The following is a 12989-nucleotide window of genomic DNA, read 5'->3' on the forward strand; positions in this document are numbered from 1 at the left end:
GAGCTCGAGGTTGTCTGCAGGCTCCGCGTCTCTGTTGATTACACTCTTGAGTTTTTGGGTGCACTGTAGAAAACTGCGGGTAAACTTTTCATCAAAGGGTGCGGCCGCGACCTCGTCACTGTTCAACTGTGGTTCATAAAGAGAATGGAGAGGAATTCCTTTCGTCGTTATACACACATACCGAGCGTTTATTTCAGCGCATGCTATGAGCGGAGAACTCGAGAGTAGGCGATGAAACGAGCCTCTAAAAAAGGGCGCAGCGGCTTCCAGAGCGCTCACGGCGGACGGACGTGTTGAACGAGCGCTCCGGCGCGCTGCGCAAGATTCTATTTCTCGGGCAGGCGGACTTCGGCCCGCCCATGGGCCCTCCGTTCTCCGCTATTCTCAAGGCACAAGTCGTGCCGAATACGCGCGCGCACATAGGCGGTTCCGACGTGAAATTCAGCAGTGAAGTATTTCTCTCTCTCTCGCTGTCGAGAGAGAGTGCCGGCGGCTTTACGTCTGCCCCTGCGCGGGGTCTCCCGGCCACTGCGCACAATCACTTACAAAAAGAAGTAAACTGTATGTATACATAGCCGCGCGCTCGTAGCGTCCTGTCTCGGACTAATCGCGCGCGCGGCATACTGCTCTAGCGGCCGGGGTGGGGCGCCCGGCCGCGTATACCGTCGGAGGTAGCACCCACGGAGCGTTCGTGTCACGCGTGCACTACCTGGCGAAGAGCGAGCGGGAAGTCAAGCCCGCCTGTTCGATGAACGCACAGAGGCTCACCACTGTTCTGTCACGGGTATAGAGGCTAGAATATTACGGGTGCGCGCAGTGCCGCGCGGCCACAGGAGCGCTTCGAGACTGTCCGGGATGATTCCCAGCGCCCTGCAGGCCGCGAGAATCTCGCGACGCGGCACTGCAGAAGCGGCACAGCGAAGGAGCATGTGCTCCAAGTGTCTCCACTGCGCCGCAGTCAGCGCACGCGTCGCTCGGGGATGGTGGCCGCTGCGGCGAGCGAGCAGTTTGCGCTCACCACGGAGCCGTCAGTGAACGCAAGCAGATGGTCGCCTAGTTGCTCGTACAGCGAGAGAGCGAAACCGAAACCGAAATCCAGCTAAGAGCTACCACTGCCTTGTCACGTGAGGGCCTATTTCCCATGATGCTTTCCATTATATTTTTTATGACTAGGCTTCAAGATTGTGACGTCATGGTCCCTCCTACTTCTGAGCATAGCCTAGAGTGGCCTAGAGGAGCCATGCCAGGCCAAGCCAAATCGCGCTAATCGTCCGTCCGTCCGTCAGTCCAACCGTACGTTTGATTGAGACGGTTATGTTGGCGTAACAATGTAGTTCGAGTTGTTTGGCTCTGACCCGCGTACTTTTATGCGCGAGATCTTCGCGTACTGCAGTTTGTACCTGTTGTCAGACCTGGAATGTTGTTTCAAGTAACCAAAGGTGAGCCGGTGTTTTGGAGCGGACTGACGTGATACAGCAGCCGCAGGCAGCCGCATTCCATTAAGGCCCTTGTTATGAACCCCGAAAGAAAAGTCTCTCTGTAAACTGTAATGTTTTGGCCATCTCTGTATCTGCGCTAGGCTATGGCCGAGGCATTTCTTTGAGCGCTGTCTTGTTGGGCATGGCAACAAAAGCTGTCAAGCCGCTGTTAGACTGCGCATCGGTCTCCAGCGGTTGAGCAATCCCGGTGGTTGTTTCCACAGATAGCGCAGCGCGGAGTGTGTGTCGAAATTTGCCTCGTAAGTGCGGATTCGTTTGCTGCGCGAAGCACGAAACTGGTGAGTGCTGTATTACATGCCCGTGCGCCTATGGCCCAAAAGGCTTCTACAGCGCACAGCGCACAAGGCTGTTGCAGTTAAACATTCGCTTGAAAAAACTTCAGCCCACTCGTGAATTTCAAGCTTCAACCACTGACTTCATGGGTAACTACGACGCTGCTTCTGAGCAGCAGCATTGCTTCGTCATATTGCGCTGTGGTTAATTGACTTTGACATGGTAGCGGAGTGCGCTGTTATCTTGCCAAGTGTTGCAAGTTGCTGCGCATGGCATGGTGGTTAACTAATACCCGGCTGATAGTTGCATGCCTGCATAAGTGCCTTCGACGTAAGCTTGCACCAGTTTGTATGCGTCCTTAGATTCAAAACGTGTGCGCGTGCGTGTGCGCGTGCGTGTGCGTGTGCGCGTGCGTGTGCGCGTGCGTTTGCGTGTTTGTTGTGCGAGCTTTCCTTTGCGAGCGTAACATGGGTTTCCTTTCTTTCCAGTCTGTTCATGCCAGCGGATCACAACAGAACATACCGCTCCAGAGATTTGCAAGTAAGGTAGCCACAATGAGGAGCAGAAGCAATTCTGGTGTGCGGCTGGACTACTACCAGCGCCTGCTTTACCACACCATTCTGAACTTCCAAGATCCCGTTACAGGGCTGATTCCTTCGCAGAAATATGACAACCATGCCTGGGTGCGTGACAATGTCTACTGTGTTCTGTCCGTATGGGGTCTGTCAATGGCCTACAAGAAGAATGCGGAGCTTGACGAAGACCGTGCGAAAACTTATGAACTGGAGCAGAGCTGCGTCAAGCTGATGCGCGGTCTGCTCATGGCCATGATGAAGCAGAAGGACAAGCTCGAGCGCTTCAAGGAGAGTCAGAGCCCTGCTGATTGCCTCCACGCCAAGTACAGCTCTGTGACAGGAAGCACCTGTGTCAGCGATGGCGAGTGGGGTCATCTTCAGCTGGATGCTACCTCTCTCTACCTGTTGGTGCTCGCACAGATGACTGCATCGGGCCTTCAGATCGTGTTTAGCCTCGACGAAGTGGCGTTTGTGCAGAACCTCGTGTTCTACATTGAGAATGCCTACTGCATTCCGGACTACGGCATATGGGAACGGGGTGACAAGACTAACCATGGGCTACCTGAGCTAAATGCCAGCTCCGTTGGTGCGGCCAAGGCTGCTCTCGAAGCCATGAATGAATTGGACCTTTTTGGGGGCAGAGGTGGACCACCTTCTGTCATCCATGTGCTTCCGGATGAAGCCCAAAAGTGTGACGCCGTGCTCAATTCGATGCTGCCACGAGAGTCAAACTCTAAGGAAGTCGGTGCAGCACTTCTGTCTGTGATCGGATTCCCCGCCTTCTCAGTTACGGACCCCGAGCTGATAGAAATAACACGTGCAACTGTCATCGAGAAGTTGCAGGGTCATTATGGCTGCAAACGATTCCTTCGAGATGGTTACAAGACTGCCAAGGAAGATTCCCGAAGGCTGCACTATGAACCTTGGGAGCTCCAAGCTTTCGAAAACATTGAGTGCGAATGGCCGCTCTTCTTTTGCTACATGATTATTGACGCTTTGTTTCGTGGTGACACAAATATGGCTGAAGAATATTCTGAAAGGCTAGAGCGTGTCATGGTAAAGACTGATGAAGGTCTCAGGCTTGTGCCTGAGATGTACGGCGTGCCTGCAGACAAAGTGCATCTCGAATACCAGACTCCTCACAGCCAGGTCAGGGTGCCAGTTGGACAGGTCCCCTTCATGTGGGCCCAGTCTCTGTTCATACTTGGTCGCCTTCTACAAGAAGGGTTTCTCGCACCTGGTGAGTTGGACCCTTTGAACCGTCGTCTGTGCTCCCTGAAGCGGCCTGAGGTAGTGGTTCAGGTAGTTCTGCTAGCCGAAGATTCATATCTCCAGGAAAAGCTCTCGTCTATCTACCCCGACATTGAAACAGTCAGTGAGGTCTGTCCCTTTGAAGTGCAACCCGCTCGGGTATTGGGAGAGCTCTACTCTCACTTGGGCCAAAGCCGCAAGTTGGGTCTCAAAGGCCGTCCATCCAAAGATGTCGGCTTGCTGGCAACAAGCAAGCTATACCTCCTGCAGGACCGGCTCTTTGTGTTCTCACCGCAAAATTTAGACAGCGAGGAATTCCACTTGGTAAATGATGTCGACCTTTTTGCAAACACCCTGCGTTCTGACATTTCTGTCCTTCGCTCACACTGGAACATTTTGGGACGGCCAATAATGGTCGTGACTCTTCAACAGAGGCAGCTGGTAAACGATAGGGTTCCAATGAGCTTGCGGCAAACCATAAAAAAGCTGTCGAGTGGATACCTCAATGGCACACGGGTATGTTTAGGCAAACTGAGCGATTTCATCAGCACTTCCTGCATGGCTAGTCTGGACTTTCTCAGGGACTACGAGGATGGGGACCCGGAAAGCTTGCCAACGCAGGTACGGGATTATCTGGACAGAGAGATGCGTCGCACATGGCTCAATCGCCCTGGGGCCATAATGCGTGACCCGCTGCGAATGGGTATGCCAGGCGCTCGTTCTCGAAAGTCAGGGGTTGCGGGTCTTGTAAAGCGGTCACGTTCCATTACGGGGAAAGATGGATTTGATGCGGAATTCAGTACAGTTATGTCGTCGTATCCAGCTTTGTCTCGTCGCGTGTCTCTTGAAGAAGATGTTCCTCTCAGAGCAATGTCAGAACTGCACCTTGATCATGTGGCCGAGTGGGAACTGCTGACCACTCTGCGTGAGACCGACTCCCTCGAGGAGCAAGGAGACATCCTGCACTACCTCTCCGTTCACAAAGGCCTCAACTGGGACACGGGGCTTGGCCAGCCACACTCGGTAGTCACCGTAAAAGACCTCTTCCAGGACTTCTATGAGCGCACATGCCGCGAGCACAAGTGGGGGCTGGTGCGGCACTTTGCCAGTTGCCTCGGGAAACGGGTGGAAGACCTGGCCAAGTCTGTGACAGACTTGCTCGTGCGCCAGAAGCAGGTGACAGTGGGCATGCCGCCACTCAACGAAGAGGTGATCACGCGGCCACTCTCAACTAAGGAGCTGAGGGTCATAATTGCACGGGCTTACAAGGGAGACCAGAGCACGGCCATGCTGACCCAGGAGCTTCTTGCCTACCTGGCCATGTACATACGGACAGATCCACACCTCTTCCACGAGATGCTGAGGCTAAGGGTGGGCCTCATCATCCAGGTCATGGCGGCAGAGCTGGCACGCGCCACAAAGTGCTCAGTGCAGGACACGGCTGACCGGCTGCTCAATCTGAGCCCATTTGAGATGAAGTCGCTGCTGCTGAACATCCTCAGTGGCAGGGAGCTTGCGGCTGTCAAGAGCATATCGGCAACCAGTCCAGGGAGCTTTGCTGCTAAGCGCAGCATTGTCGACACCTTTGTGCATGGTGATCGCCAAGATGACTCACAGGTAATCGTAACATTAATCTCAGAGGTAACTCTTAATGTCTTTAGATTTCTCATGGCAGCCAGCATGTACCCGTGTGCCCGCTAATTTAAGGACGTTTAATGTCCCTAAAGATCAAATTTTTGAGACAAAACTAACGTCATATTTAAGGCAAGTTTTGTCAACATATGCCAAAAAACTGTACCTTCATTCCTGTGTGTCTTAGCTCTTTGGCCCACAGACGTTTCAGTGACATGCATATTTCTTTGGCCATTTGCAGGTGTCTGACCGTCAGGGCCAGTGGTTGCGCCGACGACGCCTCGATGGTGCCTTGAACCGGGTTCCAGTTGGTTTCTACTCTTGTGTCTGGCGCGTCCTCGAGCGCTGCCCCGGTGTCTGGGTGGGTGGCCACTGCCTCCAGCATACCCTCACCAAGGAGATGACACCTGGGGAGCTCAAGTTTGCGCTGCGCGTCGAGGAGATGCTTAACAAGGTTCCCGAGCCTGAACACCGGCAGCTTGTTGTGGAGGCCCTCATGGTGCTGAGCCTGGTTGTTGAAAACGAAGCTGTGGCACATTTCAGCATGCCCATCGATGTGGAGACCATCATCCAGAGGGCACACGCCCTCTTCCTCGAGGACCAGCGCTTTTGCAAAGGAAACTCCACGCTCTGTTGCCTGGCGAATGCACCCGTCGCTTCGTGCTGTCGAACGGCAGGCTTCTGCCAGCACTTCCTCGACAGTGCACCCAGTGGTTGCTTTGGTACCATGACCTACCTGGTTCGCTCGGTTGCCTACACGCTTCACGACCTTCCGCAGTCGGTTCTGGAGTGCCCACTTTCATGATGTCTTGCCTGTCGATGCTCTTGGACACACTTTGTGGGCAGAAGGTTAAGCACGTTCATGTTTGCAAGTAGCTTTCTCTTTTCTGTTGGTTGGTCATTCTAATCTTTCTTATCTGTGATGCTTTGTTACACAGTTCTCGGGTCCTGCACATAGCAGATTTTGTTGAAGACTGTACATTCCTACGAAAGTCGCCGCATGATGGACGGTGCCTTTTCTTTTTTACTGTGCAGCGGCACTGATAAAGCACATACTGGAGATTGTGTGGCTAGCATTTTCAATGTGGTCTGTTGTACTTCCTCATCAGATGCATGTGAATAGAATGTGTCACAGTAAGCTTGCCTAATCTGTGATTGGGCTTGTCTTGTACATGTGTGCTATGCACACTGTTAGTACTGTGCAATCATTGCAGTGCAGTTTAGGCAGCACTTAGGTTCAGATTTAGTTCAAGAATGCCATCGTCCTGTTATCAAAGTGAAGCTGAAGGCATGGATATCGTTTTGAGAGTGGTTAGTGGATAAAAGATTGCCAAAGTAGAGTCAGTCTAGATCACAAACACACGCTCTAATTTATTGTAGGTAAAGTTTTCGACAGTGAACAAATTTTGCACTTTTGTGCTCTAGCAGTACTCAACGTTGAGGTGTACTGCTAACTAATGCAACTAAAGCTTACACGTGACCACTGTAACGGTCGTCTTCCAGTTGTTTTAACTCAAGCAGAAGCATGTCAAAGATGGCGTTTCTGCGTGGATTATGACAAGGTCACAACTCCTTCAACTTTCTACTATAAGTCTCTCGCACATTTGCAAAGCATCTGTGCATCTCAGAAGTCCGTGGTTGGTGTGTAGCTGCGTGGAGCTCTGCCTTCCTGCTACAAGGCGATTTTATTCCTCACCAAGTGCTTTAGCAAGGACAAAGCAACCTCAAGTGAATCCAGCATTGACTGTGGCTGGGATTTCTTTCCTCGCTTTGTGCAGCTTGCTGTTGTAGGCATGATAGATGCAGCAAATGGTTTGTTTGTAGTAGTAGCTCAAAGTATTAGAATACTTATCACTATCACCTAGGACAAAAAAAAATGGAATGCTCTTAAAAGGGTGAGTCTGCTGTCACCAGTTCCTAAACCTGCAGACAGGGATGGAGTTACGGGCTGTTTCTGCAGGTACCAGATGGGTGGGGTCCTTATTTTGCAATGCATTTCTGAACAGTTTTCATCAAAAATCTTGGGGCCTATGTTATTTCCCGTGCAAATTTTTTTGCTTCGGGCCAGGTGCGTATCCCCTCCACTCCTTGTTAAATCTGCCTCTGACTGCATCCAGTGTGTTTGACTAGTCTAGTGAATAGCAGGAGCATTTCGTTTTCGTTTCATTTCTTTTTTTACCTGCACTGCGTTCTTCCTTCTCAAAGCATTCCATCATTTACGAGTCAAGAGAAATTTGAGTGTGTTTCTCCTAGGTAAGCAACAAAGAGTAGTCTGCAGCAGAAGAAAAGCAGATTCAAGTGCTGTACTACACCGGTAAACTTGGAACTTTTGCATCTTCAATGAGTCATTTCGCTTCTTGTCATCAGTATGGAACATCGACCACTGGTTTGATCTACTCTTTGATGGTACTGGAATACACCCGTATATTTTGTATTACAGCTTTTACGCATCCAACTATGCTCTGTGTTTGTAGGGTGGCAAGTCACTTTCCAGGCATAGCTTGCTTGCAGAGCTTGTATTAGATATATGGCGCAGGAATAAAAATATTGATTTTGATAAAAGCAGTTCCTACATTCTCATTATTGGTGGTCCTTTTACCATGCCCTTGTACGATGAAAAAACTAGAAACGAGGACGTAATTAACTCCTGCTCAGTAAACAATGGTGCTCTTTGGATGGTCAGTTGAAACTCCCAGTGAATACAACCACTCCATGAAGCAGTGTACCCAGGTGTGTGTAAATAGGTACAGCTCATGAAGTTCTGCCGCTGTGGCTCAGTGGTTATGGTGCTCTGCTGCTGATCGGAAAAGCACAGGTTCGATCCTGGCTGCGGCAGTCTCATTTTGATGGCGGTGAAATGCTAGAGGCCAGTGTACTGTGCGATGTCGGTGCACGTTAAAGAAACCCAGGTGGTCGAAATTATCCGAAGCCCTCCACTACGGCGTCCCTCATAGCCTGAGCCACTTTGGGATGTTAAACCCCATAAGCAAAATCAAATATGGAGTATATGCATACTTCCCAGGTACTTTTTTGATAGTACTTCAACAACCAACAAATTATTTATACACTGCATTTTAAACAAACTTTTAAATGACCCAGAACTTTTCTTAAATGCTGGCAATTGTTGAAGTACTTCGCTCTGTGTGGTTAAAGGCCTGATTTACGACATGACATTGTTTAAACGGACACTGAAAACAAATTGAGGTTGGCCTGTACCGACACGGTGCCGCATTTTAATAGAGACCATCTCAATGGACACTGAAACTCCCTTGGACATCGAGGATGTCTACAGGACGTCTAAGGAAATTTCAGTGCCCATTGGGATTGGCCCAAAATGGAGTCTTTGTAATTAAGAAAAGGCCACGAAACGAAATACAGGTGTCACCACTGCCGGCCGATTTTGCAAAATGCATGCGTTGACACCAATTTTTTGGTGCCAATCTCAAAGGCTGTGTTACACCGCCGTTCACTTCAACACAATGGAAGGCAGTTGTTTTCAGTGGGGACATCACGAGTGTGAATCGAGAGGTGGGAAAATTTAATTCAATTCTCTCGGCCCTGAATGCGTATTTTGCTAGCCAACAGTCGTCAGCACACCTGGAAAGAGCCAGAAAATCGATTTCTGTTGAGGGCAGTAATTGAATGTAGTTGTCTTTAGTCCCCTTCAATTCAATTTAGGTAATAACCAACTCGTGTTATAGACTGTGCCATCACTACAGCACTGGTATGCAGTTACAGAAATGGGGCGAATTGAACAGACTAATTCAGTTCTTGTTATGATAGCAACACTCTCATCGAAATTTTTGCAGTAAAATTTTCACTTCAGTCTTTATATTTCACAACCAGAAGTGCCCGTCATTACAGGTTGATTTTGCAGATGTGCTTGTAAGTAGTAGTGCCGAGTCTTCGCTTTTGTCTGGATCGGTGCCAACACCAGCATCCGGACTGGCATGCCACATTGATATTCCACGTTTGCGTCGAGGTAGTTGCATGATATGGTGAAATGGGCTAGAGAGACAGACACTTGACTTGTTCAGTCAAGTGTTATAGCTAGGTTTAAGAGGAATTATGGCACCAAAGTATTGAAAAACTCCCGCGAAACATTTAGGATCCTTGAATGTTGTAGGCTACGCAAGCTTAACTTGATTGGTTTGTTGATACAGATTTTGAACGGTTGCAAAGGATCCCAAAGCTGGAATGATAACTACATTGCTCAAAGTACACCAATGCTTCTCAGCATAAGAAAAATTTTATTTTTATAATGAATACCAATACCTACATATTTACAAATATTTAGGTCATCACTTAAAACTCGGCTCAATTCGACATTATTTTTCAGCATTTTATTTACTCAAGACGGTAACAAAGCACAGTGCTAGAAACTTTCCCTTGGAAATATTAGCAGAACTGTCCCAAGACTTTACTTTAAAGCGCAAAGTGCTTTCTATAGCTACCTTTCAGTATACTTCAATGCAAATCTTCCTGATGCATTTTTGTAGTCCTTGAAATCGCCTGTGAAACAGCGACAAGCAATAGTGCTGCCATGCCGAAATATTACCAATTCAAACTCGTTTCAGGTTAAGCATGAATGATGTATTTGATGTGAAAAAGGAATGTTGCTTCTCAAGTAGTAATACCCACAAAAACAGGATGGCCATACACAGCTGATGTGGCCGACGAGCAAGCGTGCCAAAAATGCAGATGGCCAGTCTGTGTGAATGTGAGTGTAACGTGTGCGATTGCTAGCGAAACATGCAACAACTGAACAATCCCATGCACATTACTGCGGAATTCATGCATCACTAGCAAGAATGTAGAGCCACACATACTACACTCATGCACGCTGTTTGATATGAATACCTGCTTCATCACCATGAAGCGTTTCATGGCTTTGCTTCCTAAATCACTGAGAAAGGACCAACTTTTTGAATTTCTGCATGTTTGTTCATGGATGCAGCGGGAAATGTGTTGTCCACACTCCGAGCTTAGTACAGATCGCAGCTATAAACACTGCATGAGGCTCCCGAATGAAGAACTCCCCTATGCCTCTGCATTATATTTTGAAACTGCACACATCAAACAGTAAAACTAGAGCTCAGGCTTCCTGCATGAAATGGCATGTTGTCATGGGTATGTCATGAGTTGTAACCCTTGTCCCTTGCTACATAGTATGTGTAGAATCATTATTTCTCTATGCACTTTTCTATATTTCCGTGCCAAGAAAGAATAGTGTACCTTCAACAGCTGTCATGAAAACGTCACTATGCATGTCCTCAGTTCCTTGATTGTGTAAACTATGAAAAGGTTCATGTCCTGATCAGCAGTCAAGGGTGGGCCCCAGGCCACAAAGCAATCACTGGCTCTAAGCCCAAAGTGCAACCACTTTCACTGTCTCCGCATTGCTTAACCCCTTAACAGCCAATTGTTCTGACCATGGTTTATTGGTCATACTACAAATGCCACACAGACTTGGTGCAAAGTCACGAAATAATGGAACTAAATTCGACGAGGCAGGTTCGTCAAAAGCCAAAAGAGCTTCTGACCAAAAAACAAAATGGGCTCATCAAAGGCGGTTAATGCATTTTTTGTTTCAATCAATTGCACTCAGGAGCCCAAATTGGAGTGCATCAAGGAAACTGCTAACAATTAGATTAAAAGCACCAAAAACGCCAGCAGAAAAATACTCGATTCAGTTTTGGAGCCTGCACTAACCAATGCTGTATTTTTAAACTGGGTGTGTTCCTAGCATACAAAGATATCTGGAAGATATGTGGGAGCTGCAAAATACCCTCCGATTCAAGAGATATTAGTTCGTTGCTTCCCGAAACATTTTCGTCAGATTTCATAGTGCACTTCTACAATGTTGCTTGTGCAAAGCAAGTATATCACTGCCACAAGATTCTGCCACATAGATGCTATAGTATGCAAAGCTTACACACGTCCAACACTGGCCGCTCTGTTCCATAAAATTTGTGTGGTTCCCATTATTTTTTTTTTTCTACTTTCATCTTCTCTCACTTCCTGTGCCTACAACTCAACTCAAGTGTCCATACTAAGAGATAGCAACAGCACTTTTACTCCATCCATAACCTTTCTTGCTCCTTATTCATAAGATTACAAGGCTATAATAATGAATAACACCTTTTATTTCACTTGAAATTTCCATGTTCTGAATCTGGTTAATATATATATATATATATATATATATATATATATATATACAGTGAAAGCTCGTTAATTCAAAACTCGATAATTCGAATTTTCGGATAATTCGAACTACACTACTTGGTCCGGCCAAGCTCCATAGAGATCTGTGTATAAAAAAGCCCGTTAATTCGAAAGCGAGTCGGTTCCGTTACGGATAATTCGAACTACGCGCCACCGCGTCTGGGCGGCTTGGCACACAGCATGTGGCCAAAAAAAAAAAAGCACCTCCTCCGCATAGTTAGCTGCGTACGTCCTAAACGGGCACAGAAGATGGAACTAGATAAAACCTTTGAAAAGTGGGTAAAGCTTAAATGGCACCATCACCGGCGCGGTGGCCGGCGGCACCGGAGGGTAGGGTTTGGCGACCGCACTGGCGGCTGCCTACCCTCTTTTCCGCGCAACCTCCCGAACTCGCATCTAAATACTCGTTAATTCGAGCCCTGTTAATTCAAAAATACGGATAAGCACTGTCAGCGCGGTCCCAGCCAACGCCCATGAAGGCTATGACTTCGGACCGGCGCTACAAATTACGAGCGAAAAACTTTTTTTTTCTTTGCGAGTGTCGTCGACGCTTCCACCCATCGGTCGGACGCGACGGAAGCACGCGCTCAGCCGCGAACAAGACGCCCGCTTTTGAACTAGGCTTGTGCAACCGAACAAGCGCTGGCACTTTGCCAAAGTTCGCTTCCCCCTTGCTGGAGCTACCCCCCCCCCCCCTTCCCCCCCCCCCCCCCCGCCCCCGGCCTAAGAATCTGAAAAAAAAAAAAAAGCGTCAGTCGTTAACGCTTCCCTCCGTTTGGCACCGTCACGGCCCACAACGCATTTCTTGGCGGCGCGCCAAGATGCTGCGCAGCGATAACAGTCGTTAACGCTTCCCTCCGTTTGGCACCGTCACGCCCACAACGCATTTCTTGGCGGCGCGCCAAGATGCTGCGCAGTGATAACATCACTTATCGCTGCGCAGAATCTTGGCGCGCCGCCAAAAGCGTTGTGGGCCGTGACGGTGCCAAACGGAGGGAAGCGTTAACGACTGACGCTTTTTTTTTTTTTTTCAGATTCTTAGCCAAAAATCAGGGCGGGGGGGGGGGGGGGTTCATTATGTGAGTGGGTTCGTTACGCGAGTAAATACCCTACATATACCGTAATGCAAATGGTTCTTGTCGGTTTTTTCGCGGCCATTCGATAATTCGAACATCGGATAATTCGAACTTTTTTCCTGGTCCCGTGAAGTTCGAATTAACGAGCTTTTACTGTATATATATATATATATGCTGTATCTTTAAACTGGGTGTGTTCCTAGCATACAAAGATATCTGGAAGATATGTGGGAGCTGCAAAATACCCTCCGATTCACGAGGGTATACCCTCCGATTCCCTTGTTTGCTTAATTGCTTAGAGAGGGCCTCGGTTCTGGCAGCCTTGATGCCATAGGAAGCATAAGAGGGTTCTCACGCAGCTTCCACCCTCTTCGTTCGATGACGTTCTACGTCACACCTGCGGTAACTCAGGACGTTCCACGTCCGCCGCTTATGAACGTGGGTGGCGCTGATGA

At 48.6% G+C, this 12989-nt stretch overlaps 1 protein-coding gene across 1 annotated transcript; it reads left to right on the forward strand.

Annotated features, from left to right (window-relative positions):
* The first annotated feature begins 1241 nt into the window (after nt 1-1241).
* On the forward strand, nt 1242-6306 carry LOC149359460 (putative phosphorylase b kinase regulatory subunit alpha). The gene is made up of 3 exons (XM_089571674.1): nt 1242-1439; nt 2261-5215; nt 5472-6306. The coding sequence occupies exons 2-3, from the start codon at nt 2327-2329 to the stop codon at nt 6033-6035; spliced, it is 3453 nt and encodes a 1150-aa protein (XP_089427800.1). The 5' UTR covers nt 1242-1439; nt 2261-2326; the 3' UTR covers nt 6036-6306.
* The last annotated feature ends 6683 nt before the right edge of the window (nt 6307-12989 follow it).

Source organism: Amblyomma mixtum, chromosome 2 (assembly GCF_055824585.1).
Source record: "Amblyomma mixtum isolate Tamu chromosome 2, ASM5582458v1, whole genome shotgun sequence".
Taxonomy (NCBI): Eukaryota; Metazoa; Arthropoda; class Arachnida; order Ixodida; family Ixodidae; genus Amblyomma; species Amblyomma mixtum.